Source organism: Petaurus breviceps, unplaced genomic scaffold (genome assembly GCF_028583685.1).
Source record: "Petaurus breviceps papuanus isolate PSGF00001 unplaced genomic scaffold, PetGlider_PUasm1.0 174, whole genome shotgun sequence".
NCBI classification, from domain to species: domain Eukaryota; kingdom Metazoa; phylum Chordata; class Mammalia; order Diprotodontia; family Petauridae; genus Petaurus; species Petaurus breviceps.
Genome location: NW_027185761.1, coordinates 19825944 through 19845996, shown reverse-complemented (window position 1 = coordinate 19845996; position 20053 = coordinate 19825944). Strand labels below are relative to the sequence as shown.

At 42.3% G+C, this 20053-nt stretch overlaps 1 protein-coding gene across 1 annotated transcript in view; it reads left to right on the top strand.

Moving 5' to 3' along the window:
• GRIP2 (glutamate receptor interacting protein 2) overlaps positions 1-20053 on the top strand; it is a 406226-nt gene that overhangs the window by 379135 nt on the left and 7038 nt on the right. Inside the window, exons 20-23 of the mRNA XM_069083863.1 lie at positions 2183-2330; positions 8078-8198; positions 13075-13317; positions 19813-19959. Of these exons, the coding sequence (XP_068939964.1) occupies positions 2183-2330; positions 8078-8198; positions 13075-13317; positions 19813-19959 (659 nt within the window). The remainder of the gene's footprint in view (positions 1-2182; positions 2331-8077; positions 8199-13074; positions 13318-19812; positions 19960-20053) is intronic.

Below are 20053 nucleotides of genomic sequence, written 5' to 3'. Positions count from 1 at the left end.
CTCACTGAGTCAGTTACCAAGTCCTATTGATTCTGACTTGTACATCCATTCCACAACCCCACACTCATGATCAATGCCCTAATTCAAGGCCTTGAGGACGACATATTTTATTAACCTCTTCTTTGGTCTTCTAGCTTCCAGGCAACCCCTCTCCAATCAGTCGTCTACACTGCTACCAAAATACTCTTCCCAAGACATAAATCTAACCTTGACACTTGACGCTTGTTTAAAGTTGTCATTAGCTCCTAATGACTGATAAAATGAAGCCCTCAGGATGGCCACTTAAAGCCCACTATAGCTTGGGTCCTACCTGCCTTTCCATCCTAATTTCATACTACCTCCCTTGGTGAATTCTTTAGCACAGCTGGCCTACTAACCATTCCCCAAATCTAGCAGTCTATCTTCCACCTCCATACCTTTGTGTGGGTGCTCTGCTGTGTCTGCAATGTGCTTCTTCACCTCCATCTCTAAGATTTTTCCTTTAAAACTCAACTCAGGTACCACCTACTCCATGAAGCCCATTGTTGGATCATTTCAGTCATACCCAACTCTTCCTGATCTGATTGACCTGATTTGGGGTTTTCTTGGCAAAAATACTGGAGTGGTTTGTCATTTTCTTCTCCAGCTCATTTTACAGATGAGGAAACTGAGACAAACAGGGCGAAGTGAATTGCCCAGGGTCACACAGCTTGTAAGTGTCTGAGGCACTTTAAACACATTTAAACTCAGGGAGATGAGTCTTCCTACTCCAGACGCTGTGCTGTATCCACTACACAACCTAGTTGTCCAACCATGAAGCCCTTCTTAATCCCTAGTTATTAGTCTCTTTCCCTCTTGAAATTACAGGGGATCCCAATCATGTACCCTAGTGTGAATAATGAAGTGGTGGCATTATTCTAATTTACACTCATTGCAACATAATTATATGTAAAATATGGTGATTGGTTATAGCCCAATAGAAATATGTAATGAAAATTCAAAAAATGTGACCACTTCATAGGTTTCATTATTCATACTAATCAGGCCCTAACTGTCTATCTGCATTTTATATTTGTTTATCCATGAGTGTGTTATATCTCCTCCTGCCCCCATACACATGCCCACACTCGTATCTCGATTAGAATGTAAGCATCTTGAGAGGCAGGAATTGATTCATTTCTATCCTAGAACCTAACCCAGTGCTCTATTACACATATCAAGTGCTTGATGAATTTATATTGGATCAGACTGATGAGTTCTAGTTGGGGAGACAAGACTAGCCCCCATAAGTCAGAAGACCAAAGTTCTTATTGTGACCCTATTATATGACTTGAGAAAGAGAGATATTCCCCAACAAATAGCTGCCTCAGTTTCCTTGTTTGAAAATGAGAATAATAACCCAGGGCCTACTTTAAAGAATTATTGCTAGGAAAGTAATCAATCAACAAGCAATTATTAAGCCATTACTATGTACTGGGTACTAATGGAGGAGACCAAATATATACACACATACATGTATATATAGACACACACTATATAGACATATATTGCCTATATGTTGTGTATATCTGTATATATACATGTATTACCTATAAATTGTATGTAACAAAATATTGCATGTATAACATACACATGTGTATGTATACATATATGCACATATATATGTGAATTGTGTGTGTGTGTGTACACACACACACACACATATTTCTAAGAGTCAGAGACAGGGAAGTCAGAGACAGCCATGGAAGATGGAGGACGGTATGTGAAAAACAGTAATCAGACAGGTGCGTTTTGTAAACCATAATGCTCTACAGGCATACTTATCATTATTACATGAAACAATGATTGAAAGCTTGACCTGTAGCCAGGTGCTAAATCATGTGGTATCAATGTTAAGTACTGCAGGAAACTCACAGAGAGATAGATTCCTGTGGGCTGGGGTGGTCAGGGAAGGTTCCCTACATGAGTGGCCCAGGGGAGAGAACACAGCAGAGCGTGTGGGTGAAAAGCGGAATAAACGAGGATAAAGGCCTCATCTTGGGAGCAGGTCTAGTGTTTCCTAGGGACAGTCTGGTAGGAGGTGGAGGAGAAGGAGGAGAAGGTAGCTGATAAAAAATAAAGACGGTTTCCTGGAGTTCTCTGACTCCCCCATCCCAGAGGCCTCGTGAGCTGTTGGCCTTTCCCTTCTCTGCTCTATCCACAGGCACGTATGTACCTCCAGCTGCAGGAATCAGCCTGCATCCCCAGGAGTGGCGGCCCAGTAGGGTGAAGAGCAGCCCCCCTCCTGGGGAGCCCAGAAAGACCAGCTACCCCTACCCGGACGGGAACTTCCCTGAGGATGAATGGGACAAGCCCACTAGGTCTGTAGGGGATGAGACAGCGGGAGGGTGAAAATCAACATTTACTCTCTTGAGCCTGTTTAGTAGAAGGCAGAGGGAGGGTGGGGTGAAGAGGAAGAACACGGTTTCTTTCTTTCCTGTCAGAAAGCTAAGGTTCCATCCACCTCTAAGGCCTGTCTCTTCTGTGCAGAATGGGCCAGGCCTCCATCAGAGAACCCAACCGCTTGGGCGGCAGGACGTCAGCTGGCTCTGCTCCCTCTCCCCTTCCCCTTCCTGCTTCCCAAGGGCTTGCCTTTTAGACCTCCACACTGTAGTGTCACACTCCCCCTTTTCCCAGTCAGCTGTCACACCTCCAGCAGAACCCTGGAATGAAGTGCTTTCCTCATGGGCAGGCCACTCCACTGCCACAGGGCATTTTGCCAGTAGTGAGGACAGGCTTGCATTCGCCAGCTCCCTCATGCCTGTGACTCAGAGGAGAGGGCTGTAAGGAAGAGGGCACCTGGTCCTGTTGCCCGCCCAGAGCTCTGGCTCAGAGCCGGGCCAGGTCTGTCCTTGGAAAACTAGAACAAATAAAACTAGGGGCTTTCCTGGCCTCCTAAGACTCTGGGAATAGACCCAAACTGAAGGAGGAAAAAACCTCCACCATCTCAAACATCATCCCTGACTGTCTTTTTGTCCTAGAGCAGAATTTATTTTGTATCAGAAATCCCTTTAATTATAACTAACACCTATTATTAAAGGCAGGTAGATAGTACAATGGATAGAACTCTGGACCTGGGGTCTGGAAGAGCAGAGTTAAAATTCTGCTTCAGACACTTATTAGCTGTGTGACCCTAGCCAAGTCACTTAACTACCATTTGCCTCACTTTCTACAACTGAAAAGTGGGGATAATAACAGTGCCTACCTTTCCAGATTGTTGTGAGGATCAAATGAGATAAGAATTGTAAAGAGCTTAGCACAATGCCTAGCATATAGCAAATGCTCTAGAAATGTTAGCTATTATTATTATTAAAGCATTGTATAAATGCTAGCTAGCTGTTAGCACTTCTATAGCAATTTAAGGTTTGCAAGGTGTTTTACAAGAATTATCTCATTTGAGCCTCAAAACAACCCTGAAAGGTAGGTGCTATTATTATTCCCATTTTACAGATAAGGAAACTGAGGCAAATAGGTTAAGTGACTTGCCCAGGGCCACACAGCTAGGAAGGAGGTATGTGAGACCAGATTTGAATTCAGGTCTCCCCAACTTCAGACCCAGAGCTTTACGTACTGCACCACCTACCTGCTCTTTGGCAATCTGGCAGGAAGTATAGATTTCTTCTCAGAATAATGTTTTCAAATGCATAAAATAAAATACATAGGATTACAAAGAAAATCAATTGTATTGAAATATAGTTGTCAAAATATTTTTTTAAGAAGTTCATTGTGGAAATATCTTTTACATGAAAAAAAACATTAACTATTGTGAATAAATAAAATAATTGATTTTTTTAAAGAAAGGAACTTTAAAAAAAGAGGCTCATAAAACCCAAATTAAGAACCACAGTTCTAAGGAAACTAGATGTGTGCAGCTGTTGAGTTTGGCTGAATTAAAAAGCTGTTTCCTCCAAAAATCACGACTGGAGTAGGGAACAAAGAGAGCCAAGATGGGACTAGCTCAATCCAGGACCTCCAGGGGGAAGGCTCTCTCTCCTCCCATTCTGAGAGCAGTAGGGGCCTGTCTGTCTGCAGATAATCTCCTGGTCCTTTCCTTTCCTTCCACCCTCACCTTGGCCCCAGGACCCTGTCACTCTGGCATTTGTCTCCTTTTATTCTTGCCCATTAACAGTAAGGTCCTTTGGACACATGCTGCCATTTATAGAAAAGCCTGTTCACTTAGCCTGGGGACTCGCCTTGGGTCAAGCATGGTCTAGGACCTTGGGGCTCCATTTGGGAGCAGGGAGCATTTCTTATCCCATTTGCTCGTTAGCTTTCTGCCTGGAGCTCTCTGACAAAGGAGAACTGTTTGTTTCAATGAGACCCTGAGCCTGCCTCCCGATGAAAAGAATGAAAGAGACTGCCTCCCCCAAAGGAAGTCCCAGCTATCCTTCACCCATCTCTGTGCCATTCAAACTGATTTCTGTTTGCTAAGAAGGAAGTAATGATCCGGATAACCTGGGAGGTGGATACATAAATAAACCAATGGCTGTTGGTACTAACAGAACCTTAATTATTTCATATTTCAGGAGAGAATTAGACTAGGTGAGCTCCTGGGTCCTTCCCAACCCTGACATTCCAGCCCCTAAGGCCCCTCCAGGTTCTGATATTTTGGCTTCTAAGGCCCCTTCCAGCTCTGACTCTCCCTATTCTAAGGACCCTTCCAGCTCTGACATTCCCGGTTCTAGGCCCCCTTCCAGCTCTGACATTTTATGATCTAGGGCCCCTCCAGCTCTGACACTCCTTTCAGCACATTTTGAGACTGTGATCACCTCTCAAGCCTCAGTTTCCCTTCTCTACAAAACACTTGCACTACCCACCCTCCTTTCTCTTCCTTCTTCACCCCTGCCACCGTGTTAAGAGTCAAATGCCTCTTAAACTTGGTAAAACATGGTGCAAATGTAATAGTTATCATGAGCCTTGACCATGATGATGATAAGAATGTGTCTATGTATCCCCTAAGTCTTCCACCCTGTTACCCCCCCACACACACACACACACACTTTAACAGAGGAGAAATGTCTGTCCGTTAAGACACCAGGACACAGTGACTAGTGTAAGCTAACCTTCATATCACTGCAGTTCCTGGTCAGTGCCTCCCAACACTGTGTGAAAGCCACAACAAAACACAAACCAGATGTTCTTTCACTGAGGGATTGATTTTTGGCTTCTCTGGTCTAAATTGTTTCTCTTCCAGAAATCTGTGACCAGAGACTTAAAGAATAGATGTTGCCAGGACTGACTGGTGTCCTCTAGGTATCTGATGAGACCCAGCAGTTACCCCAAGGAAGGACTAGCTCCTGGTCACTTTCAGAATGAACAAAGAGTATGTGTGTGTGAGCAAAGCTTATGTGTTTTGAAAGTGAAATGAAATCTGACCCAGGGCTTAGCATCAGAGAGGGAGAGATAAATCCCTATGGCCACTTCAATCAAGAAAGCTCCTTCAGTAGCTTCTTACAGGAGTATGTATGGGTCACAGAAGGTGATTCCTTTCTCGTAGTTGTTTTTCGGCTTGTTTGTTTTTCCACTTGGGTGGATAGGCCCCTGATGGATAACTTCTCAAGAATGAGACCTTTGGCTTACAAGGAGTCCCTCCTATTTCCCCAGCTATTTCAGAGGATTTTAGAGTCCGTGACCTCAAAGCACCAAACTCTATCTCTTGCCCTTGATGCCCCTAGAGAAAAATGAACCTGGTGCACACACCCCAGGGGTGAATAAAGGGGCACCTCTGTTTATAACAAGGAGACTAAAAATGAGGCAGAAGGAAGCTTCCTCAGGACTCGTTTCATACCCTCCTTGCTGACAACTAAGGCCAACCATTAGTCAAAAAACTTCCCTGGAAATTTAATCAATGGGTATGTACTATCATTGACTGTAGATAGAATTAGAAATGCACAGTGTTTCAATAAAATGGATACACACTTTAGTAACCAATATCTTTTATGAGAGTATTGAAGCATGTGTCTTAAAGAAGCCAATGTTTAAAATATTTGCTATCACCTCTGAGTCAGAATCTCAGACAACATACAGTCCAGCACACATGTGCTTTACTCTGGAATACTTTAGGAATATTTCAGTGCTCTAAAAAATTCATGATTTCATCAGCATGAGGACACCTCCATCAATGTAAGTCATAATCTGGGTCAGTCTTAATGAGTAAGCATGGCCAGAGCAATTCATCACTTGATGGCTAACTTTCTGGTGATAAGACTGTGATTTTAGGGAGGCTGGTCCCAAGCTGAGTTCATAGTAAAAGCTATTCTAGCTCAGTAGGACCTGGTAGAGTTCATATCCCACTGAGAACTCCCCTCCATAAGATGCGTCAATAGAGTTTTAACTAGGGTGGGGAAGCAGGACTTTGCAACAGGATGGCAAATACAGGAGGTGCTGTTAATCTGTTAAAACAGAAAACTGCCTATGGCAATGATACCCTGCCCACACTCAGGGTGAGCTGCTCCCTGATCTCACTCATAGTATCCCATGCTCTCTACCCTGGAGGTCTCTGGGTCTCTATCTCTCTGCCATGTAATGATGTCCTACCACCCTCTTCAAAGGAGTTTTTCTTTTAAAATTAATTTCTGGGTATAGTTGTCCCAGGCAAATTTGAGACTGTTTGTCCCAGGGATTAAAATTACTAGTCCCTATTCTGGGCATCAAAGTAAGCCTTCAGCGGTCATCCTCTTCATCCTACTCATGGATACCTCAGACGTAATTATCATGGAGCCATGAAATGCATATTATAGTTCAGCTTCAAGTTCGTGACTCCAATGTCTTCATGTCTTCAGCCATATTCTCCATTTTTCAAACTATAAACTCTCCAGAATATTTCTGACATTTTGAACTTTAACTCTTTTTTTTACCCACCTTGTAGACAGTGTAATCATGTGGCACATTCCCAAGACCAACAGCCAACCAGTGATCATACTCTATGACAGTCTGAATGACAATGGTTAGATTTCCATGTGAATTTGAAAGGTATAGTAGAAAGAATTAAGGGAATTAAGAGACCTAAGTCCTAACCCTGACTTCACTAAAAACATGACTTTGACTAAATCATTTCTTCTTTCTGGGGAAATGCATGTTTAGTCATCTATAAAATGAAGAGGCTAGACTTAATGGTTTCTAAAGTTCCTTTCAGCTCCAACATTCCATTTTTTACTCTTCTGTATTCTGTTTACTTCTAGACCTGATATCCTATGTTCTAGGGTCCCTCCCAACTCCAACCATCTGTGTTCTGAGGCCCCATCCAGTTTTGACGTATATTCTAAAGCCCCTTCAAGCTCTGGTGTTCTGTGTTTTATGGTCCCTTCCAGCCCTGACATTCTCTGTTCTAAGGCTCCTTCCAGCTCTGACATTTTGTGTTTTAAGGTCCCTTCCAACTCTGATGTCCTATGTTCTAAGGCCCCTTTCAACTCTGACATCCTGTGTTCTAAGGCTCCTTCCAGCCTTGACATTCTATGAGTCTAAATCACATTGTGAATACATTTTATTGAAACACTCAGAATTTGTGTGTCTGGTCAAAGGCCACCATTTTCTATTACATCTTTTCTGTTATTGAGTCGCTGGAGACCTACTATGTAGTTACCATTTTTCTCACCCTGTCTGTATCCTCTGTGTTCTTCTCTCTCTTCTCAGGTGTTCTGTGTCTCAGCTCTCAGCCCTGTCTCATCCGCCCTTGTACTAACCAGTCTCTGAAGCTCCTGGTTCACCCATAATGCATCATTTTTTTTCCTTTTCACTTCTCTATTTCACCAAAAAAACGTCTTCCCAAACCTCCAGTGTTCCTTCAGGCATATTTTCGTTTTTTTTCCCTCTCGAACTTGACATTGCTACACCAACTTCAGGCATCCTCTGAAGGGGCCGGTTGCCCTGGTAGTAAATGCATGAAGGTTTTGTATTTGGGACTCCCTTGCCTGATGAAAAGTTCATGTTGTTTGCTTTTGTATATGAAGACTCCTCAAGTCTCTGCTTTGCTGGCGGTCCCCGCGAGCTAGGCTTTCTGGCTTCCGTCCTCCCCGAGAAGAGCGAGCGCTGACAATCTTTGGTTCCTACGTTACAACAGATTCCCCGGCCGCCACAACGGCCCGGAGCCCGCTCATGAGGATAATTTTTGGCGTGTTTTTGGAGAAGCTCTGGAGGACTTGGAAACATGCGGCCAGTCTGAGCTTCTGAGGGAGATTGAGGTAAGTCAGTGCCTTTAGTGGTTGGCATTAGAGATCTGAAAGGGTTAGGGTTAATGGCCTCTGGGGAAGATTTGATGGGTTAATACACATCACAGGCAAGAAGGAAGTGCATAGCACCATGGAAAGAACACTGGAAAGCATGGTAGAAGGGAGCACAGATAAGCAGAACAACTTTGAAAGTTGCATGTTGGATGTTTTATATGGCAGAAAAATCAGGGAAACTTGCCTCTGGGGTCCCTTCTTACCCTAGATCTAGTATCTTAAGAGCCTACGGAGATAAGAATGAAGAAAAGATCATTTGGTGCATTTGGTGATTTGTATGTTACTGGTGAACCTCAAGAAATCAGTTTCAATTGTGTAAGGGAGATAAGTGATGAAGCAGTATGGAACAACATTCTCAAAAGAAAAACAAGCAATATATAACAGAATCAAATATAACCATTTTATGCACAGTCCTCTGTGTTAGTACTATTCACTTTATTTGGTATTTGTTAACACCAGTAAATAAATATAACCAACATATAACACCAATAAATAAGTCAATAAAAATAATACAAAATAAAAAAGAAAGAAAATTGGAACTGGAACCCAGAAGACCTGGATTTGCATCCTAGCTATCTGTGACCCTGAATCTTAGGATCATTAGATCATAGACACAGAATTAGATGGTTCCTTAGGAGGTCATCCAATGTTCTGGGGGATCAGTATTACACACACACACACATACACACACACACACACAGACGATCATAGGATTTAAAACAAGAAGAAACCTCAGTGGCCCTCTAGTCCAGCCCCCTCATTTTATAGATGGACCATCTGAAGCCCAAAGAGGTTATGACTTGCCTGTAGGTCTCATAGGTAGTAATGGACGGAGAATGGATTCAAACTGTGTGAATATACACAACCCACTTTTGTATTTAATCTGTTTGAGTCCCAGTTTTGTCTTTTGTGAAATGAGGAATTCAGGCTTAGATGATTTCTCAAGAAAGCAATTTTTACTTTTAAAACCTAAGATGGTGTGTGTGTGTGTGTGTGTGTGTGTGTGTGTGTGTGTGTGTGTAATACTGCTCTTCAGAGTTCCCCAGAACTAAAGAGTAAACACACTCACAACACAAATACACATTAGGTAGAAGTGATTTGACCTGCTAAACTTCATATGGACAGGTCTGAACTTATGTATTCTCCCAAATGCCATCACCCTTGGGAGGCAATCCACAAACTGACCATACTTGAGACAGAGAAGGAGTTCCTATTATGGGGCAGTCTCTCAGAACTCTGAAAGTCTACAGTGTGGTAGAGTGGCCAATGATCTGGCTTTGGGATTGGAGGATCTAGGCTTGATTCCTAACTCTGACTCATCCTGTAGGCCTTTCAGTAAATCCCTCCACATCTCTAGTCATCAGTTGTGATGCATGTATAAAAGAAGGGTGAAGAAATAGCTGATTTCCAAGATCCTTACTAGTTCTAAATCTTTTAATCCTTTTCAAACTTCCCAGTGGTAACAAATCTTGGTCCTTAGAGAGTAGATTTAATTTTTTTTCAGAGACTCAAATCTATTCAGAGCTAAATCTTGTGACTAAGGTAGAGGGTTTAGCTGGGAAATTCTAATTTTGATCCAAGAAAGGTATGACTATAAATCAACAATACTAGTGTTTTTGGGAGGAGGGATCTTTAAATTGGTCCTGAAGGCAATTACCAATGGTTATCTAGTTAAAGATCAATGTGTATAGTTTGCATAACGGGGAGTGGTGATACCATTGACAGACACAGGACAGCTAAAAGGGGGGTAAGGTAATAAATTTCATTTCTAGGGATAAGTTGGTGAGTTTGGGTTGGATTATATTGAGTTTGAGGTAACTACAAGTCATCCAAAATGAGATGCCCCAAAAGGAAGTTAAAAATACAGGGCTGATGGACAGGGTTGGAGACACAGATTTGGGAACTTTTTTGCCAATGGATGAATGTTAAAAGCATGAAAATGGAGAATGTTTTCAAAAGAGAATATGTAAAGAGAGAGAAGAGTAGAATGTTGGTGTAACCTTGGAGAAGTACCCACATTTCAGGGATAAGTAGAAGATAAGACATTCAAGAAAACAGAGGAATGGTTATTGGTGTAGGAAGAGAACCAAGAGGGAAGGAAGTGACATGCAAGCCTAGGAAAAAGTGCATTTCAAGACTGAAGGCTGGCCCAGTATATAGAGTGCCGGACCTGGAGTCAGGAAGACTGAGTTCAAATATGCCCCCTAATTTACTAGCTGTGTGCCCCTGGGCAAATCATTTACCCTCTAAGAACCTCTTCCCTCATTTGAGAAATAGGGATGGTATTTTTGCTACCTCTCTTATAAAGTTGTTCTTGATAAAAAAGTTTGTCACCTTAAGACTACACGTAAATGAGAATTAATATTATTGCACTCTAACTGGGGAAATAACACATATTTATTGTTGTTCAGTAGTTTCAGTCATGTCTGACTCTTTGTGACTTGACAGAGACACTGGAGTGGTTTGCCATTTCCTTCTCCAGTTCATTTTATAGATGAGGAAACTGAGGCAAATAGAGCTTTTCTGCTTGGTCCTAGAGAGCAGAACCAGGATCAGTGGGTAGAGAGGCAGAAACATAGACTTGCTATGATGAAAAACTTCCTAAAATTGGGGTGATTTAAGAGTGAAATGGGCTACGTCAGAAATTACTGGGGTCCTTGTTTCTGGAAGTCTTCAAGCAAAGTCTGAATGACTTTGGCTACGTGAAAGAATTACTTCTTGCCCAGATATGAATCAGTCTACGTGACCCCTGAGGCCCTGTCCATCTCTGAGATTCTGGAACTCTGGACACTTCCCAGGTGCTTGCCAGTTAGCAAGTGTCTGAGGCCGGATTTGAACTCACAAAGATGAGTCTTCCTGACTCCAAGCCTGGTGTTCTATCTACCAAGCTGCCCCAACACATATATTAGAGGGCAGTTAAGTGTGTTAGGCAGACTACATATACAATAGGAGTTCAAAGATGAGGGACATCAGTGTGGGCTGTTGTAGTCCAAAAAAGTTTCTAGGGGGAGGTAGGATGTCAGGTGGGTCATGACAGATGGCTAGGATTTGGATGAGAACAGGAGAGCAATAGAGACTAGACCGATGGTTTCCTTTGTATAAGAAACTCCCAGATGAGGAAACTCATCTCTACCAATGCAAGGTGGCAACTTCCCTATTACTTACAGTTTATGCCCAAGGTCATACAAGCAGGACATGTCAGAGATGGGGCTTAACTCAGGTAATTTCTTGGATCCAAAGCCAGCTCACTGTTCACTAACCCATGATGGTGAAAATTTCATGGTGAAAACTAGCTTTACAGCAATTCAGCCTTAGGCTCCTGTGGCCAGGTCCAGCCTACAGCCTCCTGGGCACTCTCTCGTTAGGATTATTTGGGGATGGAGGCAATGCTCAAACAAACATTTGTCGGAATGGCGCCAGGGCTCAGATTAGATCTGTGAATCATCTTCTGTAGGTTACTATGAGTCACAATATCACCTCCTCTGGGACCCTTTGTTTGGCCAAGAGAAGGGGACATGAGGAATCCTTGGACTCCCCTGTTTCCCATCCAGACTCTCATTCCCTGAGGCTGCTAAGGGGGTTAGTGACAATAATTTTAAAAGTTATTCTTTATGGGGATAGCTAAATTTTCAATTCAATTCATTTCAATTTTTTAGGGTTTTTTGTTTTCCTTTTTGGAATGGGCAAGAAAGGGCAATTTGGGGTTAAGGTCACATTGCTAGTAAGTGTTTTGTGTCTGAGGCTGGATTTGAACTCTGGTCCTCTTGACTACAGGACCGGTGCTCTATTCACTGTGCCACTTAGCCACTCCCAATTCACAGATTATTGACATTGGAAGGACCTTTTGAGAAAGTCTAGTCCAATCTTTTATCATAGAAATGAGCAAACAGAATCTAAGTGACAGTCAGGTTGTCCAGTGGTTAGAGCATGGGACTTAGCGTCAGGAAGACCCGAATTCAAATCCTTCCTCCAATACTTACTAGCTGTGTGACACTGGGCAAGACACTTAAATTCTCTGTACCTGAGTTTTTTTTGTTGTTGTTTTTTAATCTGTAGAATGGGGATGATAACAGCACCCACTTCACAGGGTTGTTGCCTGTGTTAGCATATGTATGTGTAGCATATGTCACAGAGTTAACATATGTAATGTGCTTTGGAGCCCTTAAAAGACTATATAAATGCTAGTTATTGTGATTGTAATTGCCCAAGGTCTCTCTTGTAGCAAGAAACAGAACCAGGTGTCCTGATGCCCAGCTCATTAGTCTTTCCACCACATCATAATTTCATCATTCACTCACTTATGGTGTGAAAATCCTGAAAGACCTAAATGAATGCCATTTTCATGGCAAAATGTGGCAGGCACTTGGAGACAGGGGCTATGGGGCAGAGGGGCTTTCCTAGTGGTCATTCAATCTCAATGCTTGGTACCAAATATTCTGAGTACTCATCAGACCAAGACTGAACCCTGGTATTGACCTGACCCTCTAGAATTTCCAATGTAAATATGTCTGAATTTGTCCCCCTTTTCTAGGACTTTGGACACAGAATGGGGGAGCAGGAATGTACCATAGAGATCATTTCATCCAACCCTATAATTTTATAGGAATAGAAATTGACTACTAGAAAGCTGATTTGCCCAAGGTCACACAGCTGTTGAGCGACAGCCCAGGCACAAGGACCTTAACCTTGTACTCATACTTGCATTTTATCCAAAAAAACCCACCTTCCCATTCTTCCCTAGTCCTCAACTGTATTTTGCCCTTTTGGGGTCTGTTCTAGTGCAGACACTTGCACTATTCCAATAACATTTGCCTAACTCGCTCATTCTCTACAGGCTTCCATCATGACAGGGAATGTGCACAGCTTGGGCCTAGACGGCAGCCCTGTGACCTTGGACCCATCATCAGGGTCAACTGGACGAAGCCCCTGGTGGAAAGGAACCTTCCAGCAGGGAACCCGGGATCCAAGTGAGGGCCATGTGGTCCCCACCAAGACAGCCGAGGAAGGCTTGAAAATGCAGGCAGTCAAGGAGGAGATTCTGGAAATCATGTCACCAACTCCTCTTGAATTATACAAGGTGAGTATCTGGTCCTGGTGGAGAGTCATTAGGCACTGAGGTGACACAGTGAGTAGATGGCTGGTCCCAATTAGGAAGACTTGAGTTCAAATTCAACCTCAGATACTTCCTAGCTGTGTGACCCTGGGCAAGTCATTTAACCTCAGTCTGACTCGGTTTCCTCATCTGTAAAATTAGGATAATAATAATAATAATAATTATTATTATTATTATTATTATTACCTACCTCCTATACTTGTTGTTAGAGTCAAATGAGATAATATTTGTGAAGTACTTTGCAAACCTTAAAGTGCTATAAAATACTAGCTGTTATTATTATTATTATTAGATGTTTTTGTTAAAAGATTCCAAAGTTCAACCAGGATTTCTATGGAGCACTCTGAAGAGTGAATAAAGAGATAGGGATAGAATAGGATGAAAATTAATTATCACCACCAAGTAAAACAACCAACGACCCCTAAGAGAGATAAGGAAGCTAACACATTGGGTGCCAGGGCCAGTACCCAAAATAATCTCACTAGACTAGAACATAAGGCCAAGTCTAATAAGACACAATTTTAATAGGAATAAATGCCAAGTCCTACAGTGGAATTTAAAAAGATGCAATGTTCCAAATACAAGTTGAAGGAGGTATGTTTAGATAGCAGTTCCTCTGAAAAAGACCTTGGAATTTTAGTTGACTACAAACTCAGCATGAGTCAAGGAAAAAGGGGAAAGCTTTTATTAAGTGCTATTGCTATCCACATTTGAGAAGGGGAAAGCATTTATTAAGTACTATTATTATTCACATTTTAGCATTGAGGAAACTGAGACAGAGAGAGGTTGATGTTCCCAGGGTCATATAGATATTTCAGTATCTAAGGTAAAATTTAAATTCAAATCTTCCTGACTCCAGGGTCAACACTCTGTCCATTGTACCACCCACCAGCTTCATAGGGAGACCAAAAAATACTGCTATTTGCTGAAATGAGTCATGGCACCCACATCTAGGAAAGGGATTATCCTGTCCTCTCTATTATACTGTATGCTGTCCTGGATAGACCATCTCTAAAGTATTGCTTCTTCTCCTGGGGATCATATTATGGGAAGGAGATTGGTAAGCTGGAGGGCCTCCAGGATGGTGAAGGGCCCCTGAAATCATGTCCTATGAGAATCACCCAAAGAAATTGAGAGAGCTTAGCCCAAGGAAGAGAATATTTAGAGGAAAACATGAGAGCTATCTTCAAGTACATGCAAGGCAATGATATGGAATAGGGTATTAGACCAACGTCTTCTGCTTGGCCCTAGAGGGCAGAATCAGGATCAGTGGGTTGAGGTGGCAGAAAATGTAGATTTGCTGTGATAAAAAACTTCCTAAAATTGGGATGATCTGAGAGTGAAATGGGATCACTCAGGTGTTGTGGGAGGTCCTTGTTTCTGGAGGTCTTCAAGCAAAGTGTGAATGAAAGGGCAAGTGGTCACTTGCTAGGTATATCAGAGAGGGGCTTCTTGTCCAGGTATCAGTTAGGTTAGGTGGCCTCTGAGGTCCCATCCATCTCTGAGATTCTGGAACTCTGTTCTTGTCCCAATGCTAGAGATAGAAATCTGAATTCTCATACTTAAGACGCCTCCAACCTGGTTGGAGAAACAGGTTTCACTCGTGTGAAACAAAGAACATTAGCACACATTGATGACAAATGACAAATGAGAAAGTCTTATAGGAGCTCCAAGAATAGTCATAGTGTAATGATGAGAGAAATGGGCGCTAAGGAAAACTGGGTTCAAATCCCAGCCTCCCATTTACTTACATGACAAGTCATTTAACTTCATGAGCCTCAGTGTCCTTGTCTGTAAAATGAGTGAACTCAACTAGGTTATTAAATGAGATGTATACAAATATGGCATGATGTAAAGTTATTTTTATCTCTAAAGTCCCTTTCAGGTTTAAATCTCATGGGCTAGCACAGTTAAGAAGGCTTCCTAGATGAAGACAGGTTTGAGCTGAGCTTTAAAAGTTGTGTAGAATTTGGATAGGTGAAGAACATTCTTGTGAGGGTGAGGGGATGTGGATATGAGTGTAAATGTGGTACCATTTCTTCTCCTTTTTAGACTCATCCCAGCTACCATGAGGGGGCAGGGAGAAATTAGGGAAGGAATTTTGCCAAACTCTAAGACCCAGTGGGGAATACTGACTCAGGTGGTAATGACTTGGGTCATAAAGGAAAGAACAGAAGAGGAAAATAATACAATTTTCTATAGACATAACTTCCAATATTATATTTATTAGTCTATTAATAAAATTGTCCCCAGCCTTATAAGCCCATGTGCTTATAAGGGGAACTGGTGTCTAGGATTGGGCACTGCAAGATATTGAATTTCCCTATCATCCCTGTGGGGTATCCAAAGGGTATCCAGGTTCTTTATATCAGGAAGGAGACTCTGATAGAAAGATTATATTTGGGGAAGTGAGAGGGGAAGAAGTAGGATCTTCCAGGATTGTATTTCTGCATGAGGGGTACCAGCACCATTTGCAAACAGCAATAAGACAAACCTAAGGACCATTAAATGTGTGCTTGAGGGTGAAGAGTGAGTCATAATAGCTGCTCACTAATAGCTGAGACTTTTTCATTGATATGGGACTAGATTACCTTTAGAAATACTCTGCAGACTTTGGGGGTGGGTATAACATGCTGGGGGAAGGGAAGCTGCTGCCTTGAATATGCTGCCTGAAATTGTATGTTGAGTCCTGCCTGGTCCCTAAACAAATAGGGTAAGTGCATGTGGGGAGGGGGAGATCTGTAGGCTAATTACCAGCCCCAACTCTAGGCATAGTTATTTAAAAAATAATGAGGTATTTCACCAAGAAGGAAGGATGGACATGCAGAATAGGAATGGGACTGCTGAGGTGTGAGACTCCCTTTCTACTTCCCAAGAGAAGGGTGAGAAGGTCTCCAGTTTTGTACAAAGACTAGGGAGAATGTTGAAGAAAGCAGTGATCAAAGGTGTGGTGGCTGGTCCATGTCCTCAAGGCAAATACAGATGTTGGTCTGTTTGTTACTGCAGCAGCTATGACTGGCTGAAGCTCTCCTAAAACCTACTTTATAGAGGTCATAGATTCAAAAGGGGAAAGGGGAAATTAGAGGTCATGTAGGCCAATCCTCTCACTCCACAGATAGGGAAACTGAGGCCAGAAGAAACAAAGTGACTTATCAAGGTTGTGCAAGCCACAAAGATCAAGGTTGGGATTTGGACCCAGGTTCTGAGATTCCATATTTGTTATCTTTCTACAATACCACAATTAGGTGGTCAGAGAGTTGTTAAAAGCCATGGAATTCAGCCCAGTTTTTATTTTAAAGAACTCTGGTCTTGGTGACTAATGAGAGCATAGGGCTTACATTACTAAATTACTCCCATGTCTTCTTTGCCTCCCATGCCTTAGCACCTAGCACAATGTGGGGTAAACAGTTACTGATATTTGTCAGTTGTTTTTCAGCCATGTCCAAGTCTCATGACCCCATTTGGGGTTTCCTTGGCAGAGATCCTGGAGTGTTTTTCCATTTCCTTCTCTAGCTCATTTTACAGATGAGGAAACTGAGGCAGACAGGGTGAAATGACTTGCCCAGGGTCACACAACTAGAAAGTGTTTGAGGCCAGATTTGAACTCAGGAAGATGAGTCTTCCTGACTCCAGGCCTGGACTTCACTCTATCCGCTGTACCACCTTGCTGCCAGGCACACAGTAGGTACTTAATAGATGCTTCTTGTTTTTCCTTCTCTTTATCTTTAATGCACAGTGGTTTAATAATACCCTACTAAACATACCAGGGACATTGGAATCCAAACCAAAGTCTCTCTAAAGTCATTATGTGGCATTTCTAATACCATTAGGAATGATGCCACTGACTATACTTCACATGTTGGGTAAGAATCTTGGCTGCAAATTGCCCTGTGATTCTGGAGGGAGGAGAAGGTCTGGAGACCTTTTATAGTATGTGAACCAGTTGAGGGACCAGTTAAGAGAGGCTTAATGCCTTGCTGTGTACTTAGCTCAAAAAGTCCCGGAGAGAAACAGAGGTATAACTCCAACCTGCTATAAAATAGTGTCCTGCTATAAAATCTTGACATCTCTGGAAAACATAAGATAATGAACTGATGGCAATTCACCCTGAATCAAGTAATTAGAAGATTAGATTGCTGTACTTCTAATGCATGGACAGGGCCCTACAAAGACAACACCTCGAAACCATTTGTTACCTATAAGGGAATTAGACTTTGATAAAAAAAAATAGTATAGGAGAGTCAAAAGCTGGATCCTGGATATAATAGAATTTAAAATTTATATGAAAAGTACATTGATTTGGATGTACTATAGGAGAATGTGAAAGGCTGCCTAGGCAGACTCAACCTTTCGACAGCAAAGGAGAACAGCCAAACCCAGAGGCAGTCTTCCTTATGCTTGTTAATTCATCATTGGAGGTCTCAAGGGGACAGAGGTTATGTATGGAGCTATAGGGACAGGAGACATTCAATCTCAATTTTCAACATACCCAGAAGCAGGTCTAGAACACAGTGTGCTAGAGGACAGCTTCTTCCTCTTCAACAGACCAAGCATTCCTAAATAGTGATCGAAGCCAGATCAAGGGGTCTGGACTATCTGGTCAGTGGCCAGGCTGATAAGTCACAGCCAGAGTTTGCTGGTTCAGGGAAGCATGTTGCCTTCAGGACAAAACAGCCCAATAATAACGAAGCATGTGGAAGGTCACTCATGTATAACTTTACCATGCATGATTCATAAATGGCAAGTAATTGAATCTAGCCGATATAAATTTCAGCTTTCCACTGTCCCAGTTTCCTCTGCTGTAAAATGGGCATATTAATAGCACCTACTTCATAGGGTTGTTGCACAGATCATATTAGATATTTTTGAAGCACTTAGCACAGAGCCTGGCAAAGCCTAGTCATTTAATAAATTCTGGTTCCCTCTGCCCAGTGTAATTTGTAAAGACCAACAGTATTTTGACTATGGAGAAAGAGTAGCAAATGGTACAAATCTTGCTCCCTCTGGCTCTGAAGTCAGAATACCTGGGTTCAAATCTCATTTCTAATGCTGACATAGGCAAGTCATTTGACCTCTCTGGCCCTCAGCTTCCTAGATTATAAAATATAGTCTAGCTCTATGATCTTATGGTGTCAACCTGCCTCTTCTAGAAGCAGTGTGGACAATGTAAGTGACCAAACACAGCTGCTTTGAGGAACAGATGGAGGAGAGTGGTTGGGAAAAGATCAGATTGGAGGGTACTTACATGAACAAAACTACCCCACCCAAGTATTTGGGAAGAGAGCAAGTAAGTGATTGATTCACTATAAGCTTTCATGGGTTTGAAGACAGAGGCTCCTAGACAAAAGATCTCTGAGACTGAGGACACTTAAACAGTACAAAATAGAGAAGTTCCCGATTCCCCCCTGCTCCCCCTTCCAATAAGCTTAGAGTATGAGGTCTGGGCCCATGTACAAAAGAAAGTCTAAGAATATCAAAGACTTTTTTTGAACTATAAAAAATTCTTAGAAGTTTGTCCCTACATAAATGGGAGTGGAGAGCTGGTCCCCAAAGAAAAAGAATACATGCCATCTACTGGAGGAGAGCTGAGCTGCAGAGATCAGCAAAGGAGAATGAGAGATGAATGTCAAGAAGCAGGAACTACAGTAGACAGTAGTGATGGTATTCCTATTAGGAGTAGAGAATTACAACAGGGCAATGGATAGAAATACTGGAGTCCAGCAATGACTGGTTACATCTATTGAGAGTGGGAGAGAACAGCAAAAGGCAAGCTTCTAGTGCTAGATTCTGAAATTGCTAGATAATCTAGATTGTAATGGGTAGCTAGGTGGGTGGGTAGAGGGCTAAGCCTGAAGTCAGAAAGACTCATGTTCCTGAGTTTAAATCTGGCCAGAAGCACTTACTATGTGACCCTGGGAAAGTCACTTAACCCTGTTTGCCTTTGTTTCCTCATCTGGTAAAGGAGCTGGAAAGGGAAATGTTAAACCACTCCAATATTTTTGCCAAGAAAACCCCCAGTGAGGTCATGAAGAGTCAAACACAACTGAAAAAATGTCTGAGCAAAAACTAGAGAGGGAAAATAAGCCAAAGAAGGAAGAAATGCCCAACATGTAACCAAGGGAGTTTCTGGCATGAGGGTTGCATGAACTGACTTGTAGAAGTAAAAATATGAAGTTTCATTAGGGAACAATGCTGGAACAGAATATTCTTATTGGGAAATAACAGGATATAAAATTGGGCATTGAAATTGATGCCAGATTGAAGAAAGTAGAGGAAACTTGATTTATTCTATAGGACATTGAAGCCATTGAAAACTTTTGAACAGGAAGGGGAAAATACTATTTTTTGTATTCAGTGAGATCCAGGATAGAAACTCTAAATTATTATCCATCTTTCCTTGAAGCCTTCCTTGAGGTTTTTCTATTGACCCCTATATTGGCCCTCTCACCTTCCTTGTAGTTGACTCTTTGGAAGGACCCAGTGAGTGAAGATTTTGGCTTCAGCGTCTCTGATGGCCTGTTGGAGAAGGGTGTCTATGTCAACATGATCCGCCCTGGTGGGCCTGCTGATCATTGCGGCCTCAAACCATTTGACCGAGTCCTTCAGGTAACATCCCCTGGTATGGATCCTCAGAGGCCTGGGAGGGAGTAGGTAGCAAAAGATGTATGGAAAACAACTCCTTCTTCTTCTTCTTCTTCTT